Here is a 19,751-nt window from a genome sequence, read left to right on the forward strand (position 1 = left end):
GTATGTAGTATGGTGACAGCAATGCACAACATCTCCATCTCCTGGAGGAATTTACCCGCCAGATTCGACAAACAACAGAAGGCAAAAAACTTTTTTTTTTAATTTCATGGTGGTTTTAATTTTATTTAGTTCATTTTGGAGCCAAATATAGAACTATACTGATAATACTTTATAATAATATTTATTTTGCAGGTATTTGTCCTATTTCACACATATACACGTGTGTAATAATACCCATGTGTAAATTAACCCAGGTAGTTAACCCACTGTTCCTAGGCCTTCATTGGAATTAAGAATGTGTTCTTAATTAACTGACTTGCCTAGTTAAATAAAGGTTAAATAAAATGTTTTTTTTGCCTATCCCACTCTCCCTGAGAGACCCTCTGAGAGTGGGGTCACAGCCAGGGTCAGCCATTATCAACAGTGACCCTGGAGCAATTAGGGTTAAGTGCCTTTCTCAAGGGAACATCAGATTTTCTTGTAGGATCAGGGATTAGGACTAGCAACAGTTGGGTAGTTTCAGTTTCTCTCACCCCCCCACACCCTACACCCCCCATCAAAGCACCACAAGAGACCCTTAGGCATTTCGTTACAAAATTGTATTTTTATTTACATATCCAGGAATAAACCAATGAGCAAAGAAGGAGAAAGACAGGAAAGGAAATAATATGTTGATTAAGAAACTAAATAATAATAATACTACATGTTCAGATGTGGTTGTGATGATTTAACACAGTCACACCACAGACTGACCCAACACACTGGGAAGGAATCATCAGTCCAGTGTCCCTCAGTCAGTCATTTACAATGATACACTATTACAAACTAGCATGTCCTGGGATAAACACAACAAAAGCATGCTAAAGAACCAAATGGGGTTTTACAGTCTTCTGAAAACAAAAACTGTGGTTCTGGAACAGCGTTGTACACACAACTCTTTCACTCTGTCTTTTTAACATATGGGTCCCTGTTCAAAAGGAGCACACGTTTTAAAAACGTTTTGCAATGGAAAACAAAAATAACAGTTTCTTATTGGACAAGAACAACCCATTTTCTTCCATTTGGGGCCTAGTGAACAGGACCCAGGGGCCTGACTACAGGAGGGTGTGGCAGCCTCACTACAGGCCTTCTTTTGAAGAAGATGATAATAACAAGAGTCAATTAAATCATGAGATCTAGAAATACTAGATGAGACTCGGGCTCTTTTGTAAGCTACTGGTCTTGAACGGAGTGACTTGGGGGGGGGGGGGTCACCACCATAGAAATAGAATTACTAGAATGGACATTCCCATTAAAGTCAATGTTCTGTTATGGGTGGCCCAGCGGCTCAACCCTAGACTGGAGCCTATCGCTTGAGGACTCAACACCTCCAATTCTTTCTGATATCATCATAATGGCAGCACACACCTTGCACAATAGTGCAAAGGCTCACATGAGTCTGATGACAATATTGAATGGTCTTTGACACTCCTTGGCCCCAAAAGCACATGGACACTGTCCCCTTTTTTGATACACTTACCAACTATGGCAACAAACATAGGTTGAGTAACACATACCAAATGGCACCCTATTCCCTTTTGTGCTGCACTACTTTTGACTAGGGTCTATAGGAAGTAGTGCACTATATAGAGAATAGGGCGCCATTTGGGACTCATCCATACTCCCCATTGGACCCCAAGCCTCTGCCTATGCTACACAATGAGGGTGGAAAGTAATAATGATCACCCGGCCAATGGAAAATACTGATGAGCAGAACAAATCTCAGACAGATTATAAATACATTGTAAAATATATACACAGCAACAACGATAAAGAAAATAATATGAAAAGGAAAAGCTACAACATTACACAACTCCTCAAATACAGCCCCTCTGGGCCAGTGCAGATTAAAAGATGTGACAGAGATGCAACATTTCAGACCATCGCAGATAGAAACACAATGTATAGATCTGTCATGGTCCTCTTTTCAACATGATAGAGAAAACCGTCTGCTCTATACGATATATTTCCATTTTTTTCTGAAATGTTGTGCTCCTCAAAGAGACCAGTCTGTCCCAACGCAGTTTCCTCCTCCCACCGCAGCCAATCAGACAGACAGCCACTCTCTAAACACACCAATCACAACAAGAATGCTTCGCTTTGTAAGGTGCATCGTCCAATCAAAACATGGGGCTAGTAGTGTACAACTGCAGGTAAAAACCTTTCCCCTTCTCTCTCTCTCACACACACACACACACACTCCCAGCCATCACACCTTCACAGTCCTGCAGAGGGCGCCAGAACCCCACCCAGTGGACACACTCCGCCACTACAGTGCATTTCACGCAGGGGAATAGAAAAGAACCAGAACCGTGAACCTATATATCCTGGTGGATGATGACTAGCTTACATTGCAGATCATGTCAACAATGTCAACAGCAACACTTTACTGGGGTGAAGTCCTCCCCTGCTAAACTGTCACTCTGAGAGCTGTCTACTGACAGGTGATATGAAACTAATGGCAGGTAACTGTCAGGTATGTTCATTCGTCTGTCTGTATGCCTGATATGATTCTCAATGTCTAGTTAGACTGTCTGTATGTCTGTTCGTCAGCTGCAGGCCAAATGCCAAAAACCTCCATCCATTTGTGTGTGTGTGTGTGTGTGTGTGTGTGGGGCTGGTCTCTCTGCCTCGCTCTGTATCGTCTAGGCAGAGGTGACAGTGGTGCCGCTGCCCAGCTTAATGATCATCTGCTGGCAGTCGTGGAGGGTGCGCTTGTCCCCCAGCTTCTCCAGTGTCCGCGCTGCGTCCGCCAGCATGCCCACCCGCTGGCCCGGTGCCGACAGGAAGGAGGGGGGCAGGTAGCGACACGCCAACATCACCGCCTCAGCCTGCTCCCTCTGGCCAGGACGCATCTCACACTCCTCTGTAGAATCACACACACAGGTGAGTTGTGGGGATACAGAGAGGGATACTACACACACACACACACACACACACACAGGTGAGTTGTGGGGATACAGAGAGGAATACTACACACACACACAGGTGAGTTGTGGGGATACAGAGAGGGATACTACACACACAGGTGAGTTGTGGGGATACAGAGAGGGATACTACACACACAGGTGAGTTGTGGGGATACAGAGAGGGATACTACACACACAGGTGAGTTGTGGGGATACAGAGAGGGATACTACACACACAGGTGAGTTGTGGGGATACAGAGAGGGATACTACACAGGTAACACTCATATCGCGCCGTGTCCCTTTCGACCTCATTATGAAAGGCTTAAAAAGGCACACAAAACCCACAGAACTTCCAACCTTTCTCACACACGCAAACTACAAAAAACCCTCTCTGCAGTTACCCGTCTTGGCTCCGGGGGTGGCTCTGCGTCTGAGCGAGCGGTCCAGGAGCTGATGTGTTCGTGTGGGACTGGCCCCAGCCATCAGCCTGGCGGTTGCCTCATGAAGAAACAACTGAGAGGGAGAGAGAACAGTGTTTGATGAGTGAGAAGTCAGAAATCTACCTAGATCAACCTGTGTCCATATACACGTATGTGCCCGTGTCTACATGTGTATGCATGTCTTCCTCCACGTCCTACCCTGCGCATGGCGGGCCTGAAGCTCTGGGCCAGCTTCCTGAGGGAGGAGAGGTCCTGCTGGAAGCCGTGCAGCTCGGCCGGGGAGGCCTGCAAGGAGAGACCCCCGGGACTGGAGCTCTGCTGCAGACGCCACACGTTAGTCCGCATCACCAGCAGCAGGTCACACAGCAGCAACTGGACCACCTGGGGAGAGAGAGAGAGACAGAGACAGAGACAGAGAGAGAGAGAGAGAGAGAGACACAGAGAGAGAGAGAGAGAGAGAGAGACAGAGAGACACAGAGAGAGAGAGACAGAGAGAGAGAGAGAGAGAGACAGAGAGAGAGACAGAGAGAGAGAGAGAGAGAGACAGAGAGAGAGAGAGAGACAGAGAGACAGAGAGAGAGAGAGAGACAGAGAGAGAGAGAGAGAGAGACAGAGAGAGAGAGAGAGAGACCGAGACCGAGAGAAGCAAACCTTATGGTGTGCGTATTGAAAATGACATTAGTTTGAAAGGCAGTAACAGTGTGTCAGGGTGTGTTGATGTCTCCTGCCCATTGTGCTGTATGGGGCCCAGCTCTGTCTTGCACTGCAGGAACATTGCACCCAGCTGAGAGACACATGCAATGCAACTACAATGCACCACAGCTCTGGCCATAGCTGCTGTGTGTGTGTGTGTGTGTGTGTGTATATATATATATATGTGTGTATGTGTGGATGTATATATGTGTGTGTGTACCTTGTCTAGGCTGCTGCTGTGACAGTGTGGTCCCAGGTTGAGGCTGTCTCTCAGCAGGCCGCTGGCCCTCTCACTGTGGCTCAGACTCAGCTGACAGTTCTCTGGTTTGGTCAGCATGGCGCGCACCGCTCGGAACGTGTTCAAAGACGCCTTGGGCAACGGACTCCTGAGGCCATATGAACAACTCTTTTCAGAAAGGTGGTGGAGAAGAACTGGGGAAGTGTGTGTGTGGGGGGGAGTAATCTGTATGTCACTCCGGAATGTTCTACAACAGCTTGGTACAGTCCCTCGGCTGTGTGTGTGTGTGTGTGTGTGTGTGTGTGTGTGTATACACTCACTCTGCAGTCTGTAGACTACGGGGCAGGTGCTCGGCGGCGGGGTACAGTCTCTCAGCCGCTGCGTCGTCTCCTTGGAGCCAGTTAATGATCACCACGGCAACCGACGACCACCATTTGGAATGAAGGTCACAGCCTGGAGGTCCCAGACAAGGTTTACACACAGTCAATAAAGAAAATACACACAGAGACAGGTTATTATTGGGATAGTTCCTGTAGCTGATCTAGAGATATCAACTGTAACTCTGTTGATACACAACAGCTTGCTGGGGTTAAGTTCAGGGTTATGTTTAGGGTTAAGTTTGGGGTTAGGTTTAGGATAAGGACAAGGGTTATGTTTTGGGTGAGGCCTAGGGTTAGAGTTTAGGTTTAGGGCTAGGTTTAAATGTATGTTGAAGGTTAGAGGATAGTTAGTTGACATGATGTTGACAGGTTTAGAACATCTATCTACAAACCATCTATGTGGGACTATCCAGACATGCTGAAACACAGACACTATTCCTTCCTTTATCTCTCTCTGTTTCACACATGATCAAATCCAGCTGCTGATGACGACCTGAGTTTCAATCTGTTCTCTGGCATGTTCCCCCTCTGGCATGGTCACACCCTGCTAATACTGCAGCTATACTGATAGCCACATCTCTCCAAGGGAGAAGACCTCCTTGGCTTAACATTGGGCCAACACAGCTTTCATCAAATCAGATGGCTGATTCATCACAAAACCATTTGATGTTGCCAATTATTTCAATGATTACTTCATTGTCAAAGTGGGCAAACTAAGGCAGGAAATGCCAACAACGAACAGTGAGCCATCGTACACATGCATAAAAAAAAACAATACTGACAGAAAAGCATTGTAAGTTTGAATTTTGTAAAGTTAGTGTGGGAGAGGTGGGAAAATGATTGTCATCGATCAATAATGTCAAACCTCTTGGCATTGACAACTTAGATGGTAGGCTGTCATTGTAAATGAGAATTTGTTCTTAACTGACTTGCCTAGTTAAATAAGGGTTAAATAAAAAATACAAATGGAAAGCTACTGAGGATGGTAGCTGACTCTATAGACACTCCTATCTGTCATATCTTTAATCTGAGCCCAGAGGAAAGTCTTTGTCCTCAGGCCTGGAGGGAAGACAAAGTCATTCTGCTACCCAAGAGTGGTAAAGCGGCCTTTACTGCTTCTAACAGCAGACCTATCAGGTTTCTGCCAGCTTAGCAAACTGTTAGAAAAAAATTGTGTTTGACCAAATAAACAAATTAACAATAGACTTTCAGCATGCTTATAGAGAATGGCACTCAATATGTACTCCACTGGCACAAAATAAATATATAAGAAGAAGATTGTGGGAGCTTTACTGTTAGATTTCAGTGCAGCCTTTGATATTATTAACCATAACCTGTTGAGAAAATGTATGCGTTATGGCTTTTCACCCTCTGCCATATCAGGGTTTTCTTTAATGGAAGCTTCTCGAATGTAAAACATGTAAAGTGTGGTGTACCGCAGGGCAGCTCTCTAGGCCCTCTACTCTTTTCTATTTTTACCAATGACCTGCCACTGGCATTAAACAAAGCATGTGTGTCCATGTATGCTGATGATTCAACCATATACACATCAGCAACCACAGCTAATGAAGTCACTGAAACCCTTAACAGAGTAGCAGTATACTCTGGAATGGGTGGCCAATAATAAAGTGGTTTCTTAAACTAAGAGCATTGTATTTGGTACAAATCATTACCGAAGTTCTAGACCTCAGCTGAATCTGGTAATGAACGTTGTGGCTATTGAACAAGTTGAGGAGACTAAATTACTTGGTGTTACCTTAGATTGTAAACTATCAGGTTCAAAACATATAGATTCAATGGTTGTAAAGCTGGGGAGACGTCAGTAATAAAGAGATGCTCTGCTTTTTTGACACCACACTCCACAGAGCAAGTCTGTCAGGCTCTAGTTAGAGCTTATCTTGATTATTGTCCAGTCATATGGTCAAGTGCTGCAGGAAAGACCTAGTTAAGCTGCAGCTGGACCAGAACAGCACGGCACGTCTGGCTCTTCCTTGTAATCAGAGGGCTGATATAAATACTATGCATGCCAGTCTCTCTTGGCTAAGAGTTTTTATAATAAAAATGAATGTGTTGGAAATTCAAAATTGTTTGCATAGTCAACTTAGACACAGCACTGACAGACACACACACTTACCCCACCAGACATGACACCAGGGGTATTTTAACAGTCTCCAGGTCCAGAACAAATTCTAGGAAACGTACAGTATTATACAGAGCCATGAGTGCATGGAGCTCCCTTCCATCTCATATACAGTATTATACAGAACCATGAGTGCCTGGAACTCCCTTCCATCTCCTATACAGTATGATACAGTGCATGGAACTCCCTTCCATCTCATATACAGTATTATACAGTGCATGGAACTCCCTTCCATCTCATATACAGTATTATACAGTGCATGGAACTCCCTTCCATCTCTTATACAGTATTACACAGTGCATGGAACTCCCTTCCATCTCTTATACAGTATTATACAGTGCATGGAACTCCCTTCCATCTCATATACAGTATTACACAGTGCATGGAACTCCCTTCCATCTCTTATACAGTATTATACAGTGCATGGAACTCCCTTCCATCTCTTATACAGTATTACACAGTGCATGGAACTCCCTTCCATCTCTTATACAGTATTATACAGTGCATGGAACTCCCTTCCATCTCATATACAGTATTATACAGTGCATGGAACTCCCTTCCATCTCCTATACAGTATTATACAGTGCATGGAACTCCCTTCCATCTCCTATACAGTATTATACAGTGCATGGAACTCCCTTCCATCTCTTATACAGTATTACACAGTGCATGGAACTCCCTTCCATCTCATATACAGTATTATACAGTGCATGGAACTCCCATCTCTTATACAGTATTACACAGTGCATGGAACTCCCTTCCATCTCATATACAGTATTATACAGTGCATGGAACTCCCTTCCATCTCTTATACAGTATTACACAGTGCATGGAACTCCCTTCCATCTCTTATACAGTATTATACAGTGCATGGAACTCCCTTCCATCTCTTATACAGTATTATACAGTGCATGGAACTCCCTTCCATCTCATATACAGTATTATACAGTGCATGGAACTCCCTTCCATCTCTTATACAGTATTATACAGTGCATGGAACTCCCTTCCATCTCATATACAGTATTATACAGTGCATGGAACTCCCTTCCATCTCATATACAGTATTACACAGTGCATGGACCTCCCTTCCATCTCATATACAGTATTATACAGTGCATGGACCTCCCTTCCATCTCATATACAGTATTATACAGTGCATGGACCTCCCTTCCATCTCATATACAGTATTATACAGTGCATGGAACTCCCTTCCATCTCATATACAGTATTATACAGTGCATGGAACTCCCTTCCATCTCATATACAGTATTACACAGTGCATGGAACTCCCTTCCATCTCATATACAGTATTATACAGTGCATGGACCTCCCTTCCATCTCATATACAGTATTATACAGTGCATGGAACTCCCTTCCATCTCATATACAGTATTATACAGTGCATGGAACTCCCTTCCATCTCATATACAGTATTATACAGTGCATGGAACTCCCTTCCATCTCCTATACAGTATTATACAGTGCATGGAACTCCCTTCCATCTCATATACAGTATTATACAGTGCATGGACCTCCCTTCCATCTCATATACAGTATTATACAGTGCATGGAACAGCAAACCTGGTTTCAAAAAAACAAATAAAGCAACACCTCACGGCACAACAAATAGCTTACAATACTCTACTCAGCAAACTGGATGCAGTCTATTATAAGCCCCTTATACCACCCACCACTGCAACCTGTATGCTCTAGTCGGCTGGCCCTCGCTACATATTCGTCGCCAGACCTACTGGCTCCAGGTCATCTATAAAAGCCTATGCTAGGTAAAGCTCCGCCTTATCTCAGCTCACTGGTCACGATAACAACACCCACCCGTAGCACGCGCTCCAGCAGGTACCTCTCACTGGTCATCCCCAAAGCCAACATCTCCTACCTCCCCACACCATTTGCACACAGTGTATATAGACTCTTTTTTTCCCTTTTTCTTCTTCTATTGTATTATTGACTGTACGCTTCTTTATTCCATGTGTAACTCTGTGTTGTTGTTTGTGTCGCACTGCTTTGCTTTATCTTGGCCAGGTCTCAGTTGTAAATGAGAACTTGTTCTCAACTGGTCTACCTAGTTAAATAAAAAGGTGAAATACATTTTTACAAATAATAATAAAAAACGCCTCTCCCCCATGTGACCTACTTGTTGTGTGTATGTACTGACGTATGTGTAACTGATAGATGCGCGTACACACACACACACTTTAAAATGTAAAGTATTTTGTCTGTAAAGTATTTTTGGTTATGTGTCGTACCCCAGTAAGAATAGCTCCCATTGGCGTCGGCTAATGGAGATCCTAATAAATCACATCCAATCAAACGCACACTCACACAAAGAGACAGCTATGCTGACTGGGCAATCTAACACCATGCCAAGAAAAGTCTCCTTTCAAACGCTCTTCCTTCTCTAGCTACTTCTCCAAGATGATTAGAGGCTTGACAGGACTGGTAGATGGAGCGATGCAGAGGACCATGCCTTTTAACCTCCCATCTCCTCTCAGAGAAAATGAGCGAGAGAGAGAGGTGCTGAAAGGAGCGAGGCTATCTGAGGGGGCATCTCAACAGTCTAGAGTGGCTTCCTCTCCTTGTCTTTGATTGCACTGATCTGACAACACAGGGATCAGTGGAAGCAATGTCAGAAGATAGAGACATGTTACTGAAGATCAGTGTGACTGAAGGAAAGGAGATAAGAAGAGGAAGCCACTTTAGACTACAGATACACTGTCAAGTACACCCTAAATGAGAGAGTACCCAGTATTTTGCCTGAACTGCAGAGGTGAAACTCGGACCACAGCATATAGACACATAAATATAAGGCCAGGAGTCATACCAGTGACGGTGGCCATGTTGGATCCGATGGCGAAGGACTGGGTGTTGGCTCCGGCGGCGTCTGATGCACTAGTCAACAGCTGAAGGTACTCCAGAGCATCCGCATACTCCCTGGGGAATACACACACAGTTTAGTTAGTTAAAAGTACTTAAAAGACTATTAGTTCTCCCTGAGGAATGCACACACAGCTGAGTTATAAGTATTTAAAAGACTATTAGTTGTCCTTGAGAGAACACACACAGCTTACAGTTGAAGTCGGAGGTTTACATACACTTAGATTGGAGTCATTAAAACTCGTTTTTCAACCACTCCACAAATTTCTTGTTAACAAACTATAGTTTTGGAAAGTCGGTTAGGACATCTACTTTTTGCATGACACAAGTAAGTTTTCCAACAATTGTTTACAGACAGATTAGTTCACTTAAAATTCACTGTTTCACAATTCCAGTGGGTCAGAAGTTCACATACACTAAGTTCACTGTGCCTTTAAACAGCTTGGAAAATTGTCATGGCTTTAGAAGCTTCGGATAGGCTAATTGACATCATTTGAGTCAATTGGAGGTGTACCTGTGGATGTATTTCAAGGCCTACCTTCAAACTCAGTGCCACTGCTTGATATCATGGGAAAATCAAAAGAAATCAGCCTCAGAAAATAATTATAGACCTCCACAAGTCTGGTTCATCCTTGGGAGCAATTTCCAAACACCTGAAGGTACCATGTTCATCTGTACAAACAATAGTATGCAAGTATAAACACCATGGGACCACGCAACCGTTATACCACTCAGGAAGGAGACGCGTTCTGTCTCCTAGAGATGAATGTACTTTGGTGTGAAAAGTGCAAATCAATCCCAGAACAACAGCAAAGGACCTTGTGAAGATGCTGGAGGAAACAGGTACAAAAGTGTCTATATCCGTATAGATACAGAAAAACAAGTCCTATATCGACATAACCTGAAAGGCCGCTCAGCAAGGAGGAAGCCACTGCTCCAAAACCGCCATAAAAAATCATCCAGACTACGGTTTGCAAATGAGCATGGGAACAAAGATCGTACTTTTTGGAGAAATGTCCTCTGGTCTGATGAAAAAAAATAGAACTGTTTGCCAATAATGACCATCGTTATGTTTGGAGGAAAAAGGGGGAGGCTTGCAAGCCGAAGAACACCATCCCAACCGTGAAGCACGGGGGTGGCAGCATCATGTTGTGGGGTGCTTTGCTGCAGGAGGGACTGGTGTACTTCATAAAATAGATGGCATCATGAGGAGGAATATTATGTGGATATATTGAAGCAACAACTCAAGACATCAGTCAGGAAGTTAAAGCGTGATTGCAAATGGCTATTCCAAATGGACAATGACCCCAAGCATACTTCCAAAGTTGTGGCAAAATGGCCTTAGGACAACAAAGTCAAGGTATTGGAGTGGCCATCACAAAGCCCTGACCCCATCCTATAGAACATTTGAGGACAGAACTGAAAAAGCGTGTGCGAGCAAGGAGGCCTACAAACCGCGGCAGGTAGCCTAGTGGTTAGAGCGTTCGTCTATTAACCGAAAGGTTGCACTATTGAATCGCTGAGCTGACAAGGTAAAACAATTCTGTCTTTCTGCCCCTGAACAAGGCAGTTTACCCACTGTTCCTAGGCAGTCATTGAAAATCAGAATTTGTTCTTAACTGACTTGCCTAATTAAATAAAAGGTAAAAAATAAATAAATAAATGACTCAGTTACACCCGCTCTGTCAGGAGGAATGGGCCAAAATTCACCCAAGTTATTGTGGGAAGTTTGTGGAAGGCTACCTGAAACGTTTGACACAAGTTAAACCATTTAAAGGCAATGCTACCAAATACTAATTGAGTGTATGTAAACTTCTGACCCACTGGGAATGTGATGAAAGAAATAAAAGCTGAAATAAATCATTCTCTCTACTATTATTCTGACATTTCACATTCTTAAAATAAAGTGATGATCCTAACTGACCTAAGACAGGGAATTTTTACTAGGATTAAATGTCAGGAATTGTGAAAAACTGAGTTTAAATGTATTTGTCTAAGGTGTATGTAAACTTTCGACTTCAACTGTAGTTAGTTAAAAGTATTTAAAAGACGTAAAAGGCTTGTTCAAAAAGGGATTGTAGACAATTTAAGACAAAATAAGGCCTAAAATATTAATAAGTCAACATTCTGTATTTTACAACTCAATGTTAGATGGTTCTCCACGCCCTGAAAGTAGACTATGGGCCTTTTTAAAATGTTTTTTTTTTACAGCCACTAGAAACATCAGCTAACTTTAGCCACCACTGGCTAAAATTCTGTGGGATTGATAAAGTCAACTTTTAAGACTTCTGCAGATAACCTGAGAACACTATTTGGCTGTGTGTTGCACCTACCCTTCTCCATCACTGGGGGTCTTCTCCCCCCGGGGCTGGGCCACACAGTATAGAGCCTTCTCCAAAAGGTGTTCCCTAAAGGCCTGGGTCACCTGGGCCAGAGGGTCCACTACGGAGACAGAGAGAGAGAGAATAATTAGGGTTAGCATAGTCATGGCAACCAATTTAGACAATGAAAACTTGTTGCCCATATTGCTTTCATCATAACCAGTTTCCATGACAGGCGTTTCCTTTCATAAAGACACAAGCTGCCCACCTGTAGAGCCTCTCAACGCTCATTCTTCTGAGGGGCTCTTGTCAATAGTTGTACACTATATACCAGGGAATAAGGTGCTGTTGGTCACATACACGTGTTTAGCAGATGTTGTTGCGGGTGTAGTGAAATGCTTGTGCTTCTAGTTCCAACAGTGCAGCAGGTGTGTCTACAGTACTGACCTGTGTTCCCTGCCTGGCTGTAGATGCTATCTTTGGGGGTGCTGCGGACGGCCCAGTCCCCGTCCACAAAGAAGCGGTGGCCCAGAGGGTGACAGAGCCACTGCATGGCCGGGGGGACACTGCCACTGGAGGAGAGACACGCCTGGCGGGCACTGCTCAGGAACACACGCTGGGGATGGAGAGAGACATGTAGATACAGGAGTGAGTAACGAGGTAGAGACACGCACGATACACTGAGCAACAAACCACACATTATAGCCAACACCTCCCCCTCTCCCCCACACCACTTGGTAACCTAACTCGGTTACTCACGGAGGAGAAGTGAAGGAGTCTGGGTAGGCTGGCTTTGACTCGTAGGGCTGCAGAGACGTAGATCTCTCCTAGCGTGGCCACGGGGAGACAGGAGCCTGAACACTCGGCCAGGTTTACAGCACTCAGAGCCATGTGAACCGCAGACAGGTGGCTACCGCCCAGCTTACCTGCACACACACCCGTTGATTATAGACAGCTTGGCTGAACAAACACAGAAAACACACAGGATTTTCAGACAAAGACTCCTGAAAACACGCATGCATTCCTCTCAGGTCTACATAAAGTGTGTAGGAGTAGGGAGCTAGTGGATAACTCTGTATTAGACAGTAGTACTGCAGAGGAGAGAATGTACCTACTGTGTGATCTTGGGGAAATCTGAATCCATTTAGTGTTTGTTTTATTTCCCTACGTATGAGGATCTGAGACATGTTGGTGACAACCCTGAGGTATTCTGGTTACGAGACGAGCAGGGACACGTTGGTGACAGCCCTGAGGTATTCTGGTTACGGGACGAGCAGGGACATGTTGGTGACAGCCCTGAGGTATTCTGGTTACGGGACGAGCAGGGACACGTTGGTGACAACCCTGAGGTATTCTGGTTACGGGACACGTTGGTGACAACCCTGAGGTATTCTGGTTACGAGACGAGCAGGGACACGTTGGTGACAACCCTGAGGTATTCTGGTTACGGGACACGTTGGTGACAACCCTGAGGTATTCTGGTTACGGGACACGTTGGTGACAACCCTGAGGTATTCTGGTTACGAGACGAGCAGGGACACGTTGGTGACAGCCCTGAGGTATTCTGGTTACGGGACGAGCAGGGACACGTTGGTGACAACCCTGAGGTATTCTGGTTACGGGACACGTTGGTGACAACCCTGAGGTATTCTGGTTACGAGACGAGCAGGGACACGTTGGTGACAACCCTGAGGTATTCTGGTTACGAGACGAGCAGGGACACGTTGGTGACAACCCTGAGGTATTCTGGTTACGAGACGAGCAGGGACACGTTGGTGACAACCCTGAGGTATTCTGGTTACGGGACGAGCATGAACACGTTGGTGACAACGGGACGAGCAGGGACACGTTGGTGATAACGGGACGAGCGGAGGCTTAAATTCTGTTTCAGACAGGGCATGTTTCAGACAGGGCATGTTTCAGACAGGGCATGTTTGTTCATAATGCCTGGAGGAGAAGGAGAAATGTATTGTTGGTGTAGGGCGGCTAGATGGTAGCCGGCTGTGTAGCGCGGCTAGATGGTAGCCGGCTGTGTAGCGCGGCTAGATGGTAGCCGGCTGTGTAGCGCGGCTAGATGGTAGCCGGCTGTGTAGCGCGGCTAGATGGTAGCCGGCTGTGTAGCGCGGCTAGATGGTAGCCGGCTGTGTAGCGCGGCTAGATGGTAGCCGGTTGTGTAGCGCGGCTAGATGGTAGCCGGCTGTGTAGCGCGGCTAGATGGTAGCCGGCTGTGTAGCGCGGCTAGATGGTAGCCGGCTGTGTAGCGCGGCTAGATGGTAGCCGGCTGTGTAGCGCGGCTAGATGGTAGCCGGCTGTGTAGCGCGGCTAGATGGTAGCCGGTTGTGTAGCGCGGCTAGATGGTAGCCGGTTGTGTAGCGCGGCTAGATGGTAGCTGGATGTGTAGCGCGGCTAGATGGTAGCCGGTTGTGTAGCGCGGCTAGATGGTAGCTGGATGTGTAGCGCGGCTAGATGGTAGCTGGATGTGTAGCGCGGCTAGATGGTAGCCGGTTGTGTAGCGCGGCTAGAGGGTAGCCGGTTGTGTAGCGCGGCTAGATGGTAGCTGGATGTGTAGCGCGGCTAGATGGTAGCCGGTTGTGTAGCGCGGCTAGATGGTAGCCGGTTGTGTAGCGCGGCTAAATGATAGCTGTACCGGCAATGATCACTGTATGCATATAATTTGTCAAATGTTATTTTGTTCTGTAGTCTTGTAAGCCCATGTGGGCTGGGTACCGGTAGGTGTATGACACTTAAATCATATCAATCAACTAGCTGGTAACATTGACAAGGTAGACAAGGTTAGCCTTACCCTTAGCATTTGAGCCACAGGTCAAGTCCCGTTTCCAATTTCCACCTACCGGTCATGTGCAGCTGGTGCAGGCGGTGGTAGACCAGGGCAGCGTCGCGGCTGCTCATGCGAGCATCCTCCCGGAGCCCCCTGGCGCGGAGCCCCCCAGCCCTGGCAGCCAACCAGCGACCCACCCCTAGTCGCTGGAGGCAGAGGCGGAGCAGGGCCCACAGGGCGGCACAGGCCAGGTCCAACTGAGAGGTGGGTAAGGGGCGACCCAGGGCCTTGAGGCAGGTCCATAGGTTCTGACTGGCCTGGGCAAAGTCTCCCTATTGGGGGAGGGAGAGAGGTGGGTAAGTAACCCTCACAACACCAAATTTGAAAGAGATACAACCTACAGCGTTGTAGTCTAAATGGTCACAGCAAATGAACGTTACATTTGTCAACCGTGTAAAGTACAAGTTTATTAAGGTTATGATATTGTAGAGAACAATCTAATGATTCATTCTGTGTCATTTATAATGACATAGGGCAAAGAGAACTGTTTTGACGTTCATTTTATAGCAACCTCTTGGATTGCCCCGTTTCTATCTACATTATAGAGTGGTTCTTCCTAAAAGTTGCGTTGCACTGCAGCACAGCTTGCGGGCTGCCGCAGAATTCTATGGCACGTTATTTAAGTGTCAGCCATTGTTGCCATTAATGCTAGTTACTGCTAGTTTGACCACCAGAGGGCATCTTTGAGAAGCATTTGACTGTTTTTAATATTGGCTGTACTACCGAATTTAAAACCGTTTTGTAAGAACATAGTACACGGGATTGAATAAGAAATGTAGCTTAATTCATTTGATTAATATTATGGTGTGTCTATTCCAAGAAAAACCTCTGCGTTTCCATTAGGAAAATATGGCACTGTACAACGTGACCGGTCGGGAGTAGGCTACTAAGTGACTGAGAGTGAAGAGCAAAGTAATCCGAACATTTCCAACCCCTAATTGCAGGCTAACCAATACCCAAATAGATTAATCAAGTCTAGTCCCCATGCTTGTCTTAGAGGAGCGCAAAACGGTGCTGAAAACCCTACAAGCTGGTAGGCTACTGCTTCAAATCCTCTTATAACAATTGGATGACTTTGTTACAATTTGTTACTTTCATTAGCCTACTTTATTCCAATATTTCTGTCATTCAGTGATATTTATTCACATAGTAATTAGTTATGGAACCATCCAACCATAGAAAACAACGCAGCCTGTTGTCCTGCTGATAGCCCATCAGGGGTGGACGACTTAAAAGAACTCCAGCACAGAGAAGAGAAAAGAGTCTTGAATAATTAAACATCTGGGTAAAATACTGTTCGACCTGGGGATTATGGTCATGGACAGTGCTATTTGCCGGTGTTACGCCGAACATGAAAGCCCAGGAAAATGAACAGGTACAGTAGGCTACAATACCATAAAGTAGGCCTAATAATGCTAAAAATAATGGCTAAATAAATTGACTGTTGGTCTTTACTGTACGCTGCACATTTTGACATTCTATTCCATTTCCAGGGAGACCATTCAAGCCATCGACTCACTGATGGTTGAAGATGATGAGCGATCGGCAAAGGCAATCTGGAATCTGCTGGCATCATCGCACAACATCAGCATCGCTCTAATCACAGTCAGAAGACAGTTGAAGAAACTGGAGTGAACTTAGAGAAAGGCTCTGTAAGACACTCATTATTTTTTATTTTATTTTTTCTTCCTCAGAACATTAACCATGTGTGTACTCTTGTTTTGACCCAATGACTCGTCTGACAAACAAAGAACTTTGCGTGCTGCAGGCCAGCCATGGATCAAAGCTGGCGAGACATTCAATGACATCAAGAGATATGCTGGACCCTATGTCAGAGAGGTGTTTTTGGGACCACATCATGTCTATTGTCCTGCTAATAGCCCTTGTAAAAAACAAGTGTTGTTATCTACTATCTAAGGGGCTTTTATAGAACTATAATGCAGGGTTAATAGTAACAATAATAATCGTTGGATGGGCTCTCGGGACTCATTCTATCTTCAATATATTCATTCATTCAGAAGGTTAAACCCTTAGGTTTCAGGCCTGCAGTAGGTTATGGAAACATTGTTTTCAAGTCCTCTGGTGGTTACAGTCCTAACCCTGGAACGTGTGGCACCATTGAAAGAAGCTGGTTTGATGAAAACTGTCAATTTCGTCTGTTCTCTTTGGTAGCAATGTCATAGTTTTTTTATGAACACAGTTACCAATAAAAAAACAATATGTTTCTCTCTTCAACTATTTTACAATCTATATGGCACAGCTGGCATTGTTTTGGTCCTTAAATGAAACTAGTATATATTTTTATTTATCACAATTTTCTTTTACCAATTTTGGTCTTTAATCCAGGGCCGACAGACAAGTTCCTTACTTCTTCCACTTGATAAAGGTTCCAATTAATCATGTTTTTTTTTATCTATTAGAATATTTGAGTTTAACCACAATATGATATTTTGGAGATGATTTTGTTTTCAAATAACTGAAAGTCAGAGGTTATAATCTGAATAAAGGGAAAAAGGCCATTCTTGAACACGCGGTGAGACATTCTTAATCATTTGTAAATAAAGCCAGTTTTGTTATTTAGAATTATTTATTTCTGTTTTTAGAGTGAAAGAAACCAAAAGCCAAACGTGCCTATTTTTGGGAAAATCGTCAGTCCACATGTAAAGTGTAATTCCCTCATTTACCCAAGTTCTCACTTAACTCCAGGCACACAGCGACAGTTTTTTTGTTGTTGCCTGATGCAGGACTCTAGTGCCAGAGGAGACTCTCAGACTGAAAACACTTCCATTAATTTACGAAAAGACAGTCAATTTGTGCCACAGTTTAGACTATCGATAGATCAGCGTTCTAACTCCGCCTTGTGATAGTGTGGCGCAATGACAGAATGCCACCATCTAGCACTAATGGTCGCAGCATAAGCTTGCAACTTTTAAAGGAAGAACCACTGTACAGCAGTGAGTGAACACCATACACCCTATTCCCTACATAGTGCACTATATAGGGAATAGGATGCCATTTTGACAAAATCACATTCTCCATATTCTCACCCGTGCCAGGTCGAGGTCTGCCTGCTTGCGGTGCCTCCAGAACAGCACGGAGGATCCAGAGTGGGGCCTGGTGACTGGCTCTCCATAGACCAGCACTCTGACCAGAACCCCAGCCACCAGCACACCATTCAGCAGCCAAACCAACAGAGTGGGTAGCACCCAGTCCATCCAGCCCCACGAGTCAGCTAGGAGGAAAACACAGAGAGAGGATGACTTTTGGAGACACCCACACAGAATTACTTTTGGAGATACAACAACACAATGAGTTTGAGACGCGCACGCAAACACACACACACACAGACAAAGAAGAGATGGACTCACAAGAAAATACACATGGGAGTATTAGATGAACTCACTAGGAGTAAGATACACACCTCCACCACCCTCCAGCTTTCTCTCCCTCCCTCCATACCTGCGTTGTCTAGGCCCAGCATGATCCTGCCTGTCCCAGGATGCACTGCTTGGTTGTTAGCGGTGGTGCTGGAGCCCATCCCTCCACACAGCATGGCAGCCAGGGGATTGAGGGAGAGGAAGAGGAAGGTGAATGTGCACAGCGCCATGCGGGAGCGGTCCAGCATGCCAGCACTGCCCGGAGTGGATGAGGACGTGTCCATCAGATTGACCGCCGGCTGGACGGGAGAGGACAGAACACAAGGAGTCAGGGTTAGAAATAGAACTAAAGCAAGAGGCAGAGATGGAACTGGAACTATAATTGTAATCAGGGAGTTAGAACTAAGAACTATAACTTATATAAGTTTACCTTACATGATAATTGGAGACACCAATGGTTAGCCATTGAACAAAACAACGGTTTAGCTTCTCTGTTTAAGTTTGTCTCCAGCCTTGTTGCTACAGGATGTATGCTGCTAGAGAATTTCCTTTCATAGCGTTCTATTCTAGGTAACTATAGCTGAGAAGTCCAACATCTTTCAAGCTCCTTTCTTAAAGTCACGAGAAGCATTAGTTATGGGTTGGGTTGCAATGGGTCTGAAACTTTCCGGGAAATTTCCGGACATTTTCCATGGGAAGTTAAGCCCTGGAATTTGGGGAATTTAGCTTAAATTCATCAAAAATGTTAGCTTATAACAGTGAACCTTTTTTGTGGTACAGACAAGGCAATTCTAGGTCTGTGGCATATTTTGGTTAAACTATCCCCAATTCAATTGAATTCCAACCCTCTGCATGGACAGTGCATTCATCCATCACATGTGCAGTGCACTCTTCCATCAGATGTACAGCTAATTCTCAAGATCTTGCACACTAATGAGATGCTATTGAGCCCACACTAATACACTGTCTGAGCCAAGGACTACATGCTTTCTGGTAAGTTTTGATTACAATGCTGGGTGGGGTGAATATATTTTATACGACAAACATGATTATTTGTTAAATAGTAGTCTACAGCAAAGTGTGTTTAAATCATTTATAACTTGTTAACAATTTATGCTAGTTAGTTTCTGCTACCATGTTGGTTTTAATTGCTTGAGGCTGCTAACTGAGGAGTGTTAATTCACCTGTTTCCATACATGTTTCATTTTAAAACATTTATCTTACAAAGGAGTTGTTTAATCTAACTGCTTAACCATTTATCTTTACATGGAATTTTATTTTTTCTCATCTTTACAGGAAAATGCCACGGGCACTATCTGATGTGTGGAGACATTTCCCTGCAGCTAATGTAGAAGGAAAAGCTGTGTACATTTGCAAATACTGTGTCAAATCATACGTGCAGAATGCAACAACGATGCAGAATCATCTGGCCAAGTGCATAAAGTTCCCTCAGCGCTCACAACAAGCAACCTCTGACAAAAG

At 44.7% G+C, this 19,751-nt stretch overlaps 1 protein-coding gene across 2 annotated transcripts in view; it reads right to left on the reverse strand.

Annotated features, from left to right (window-relative positions):
• Positions 1 to 584: 584 nt before the first annotated feature.
• Positions 585 to 19,751, reverse strand: part of LOC110486859 (sterol regulatory element-binding protein 1) — a 34,409-nt gene continuing 15,242 nt past the window's right edge. For both annotated transcript variants that reach the window (XM_036941593.2, XM_036941592.2), the window contains exons 8-19: positions 18,352 to 18,568; positions 17,940 to 18,124; positions 14,906 to 15,164; positions 12,813 to 12,979; positions 12,501 to 12,669; positions 12,066 to 12,174; positions 9,680 to 9,789; positions 4,641 to 4,773; positions 4,303 to 4,468; positions 3,588 to 3,770; positions 3,351 to 3,462; positions 585 to 2,905 (exon numbers count right to left, since the gene is read on the reverse strand). In XM_036941593.2, the coding sequence (XP_036797488.1) occupies positions 2,685 to 2,905; positions 3,351 to 3,462; positions 3,588 to 3,770; positions 4,303 to 4,468; positions 4,641 to 4,773; positions 9,680 to 9,789; positions 12,066 to 12,174; positions 12,501 to 12,669; positions 12,813 to 12,979; positions 14,906 to 15,164; positions 17,940 to 18,124; positions 18,352 to 18,568 (2,031 nt within the window). In that variant the 3' untranslated portion in view covers positions 585 to 2,684. The remainder of the gene's footprint in view (positions 2,906 to 3,350; positions 3,463 to 3,587; positions 3,771 to 4,302; positions 4,469 to 4,640; positions 4,774 to 9,679; positions 9,790 to 12,065; positions 12,175 to 12,500; positions 12,670 to 12,812; positions 12,980 to 14,905; positions 15,165 to 17,939; positions 18,125 to 18,351; positions 18,569 to 19,751) is intronic.

Source organism: Oncorhynchus mykiss, chromosome 13 (assembly GCF_057628025.1).
Source record: "Oncorhynchus mykiss isolate SJ-2025 chromosome 13, ASM5762802v1, whole genome shotgun sequence".
NCBI classification, from domain to species: domain Eukaryota; kingdom Metazoa; phylum Chordata; class Actinopteri; order Salmoniformes; family Salmonidae; genus Oncorhynchus; species Oncorhynchus mykiss.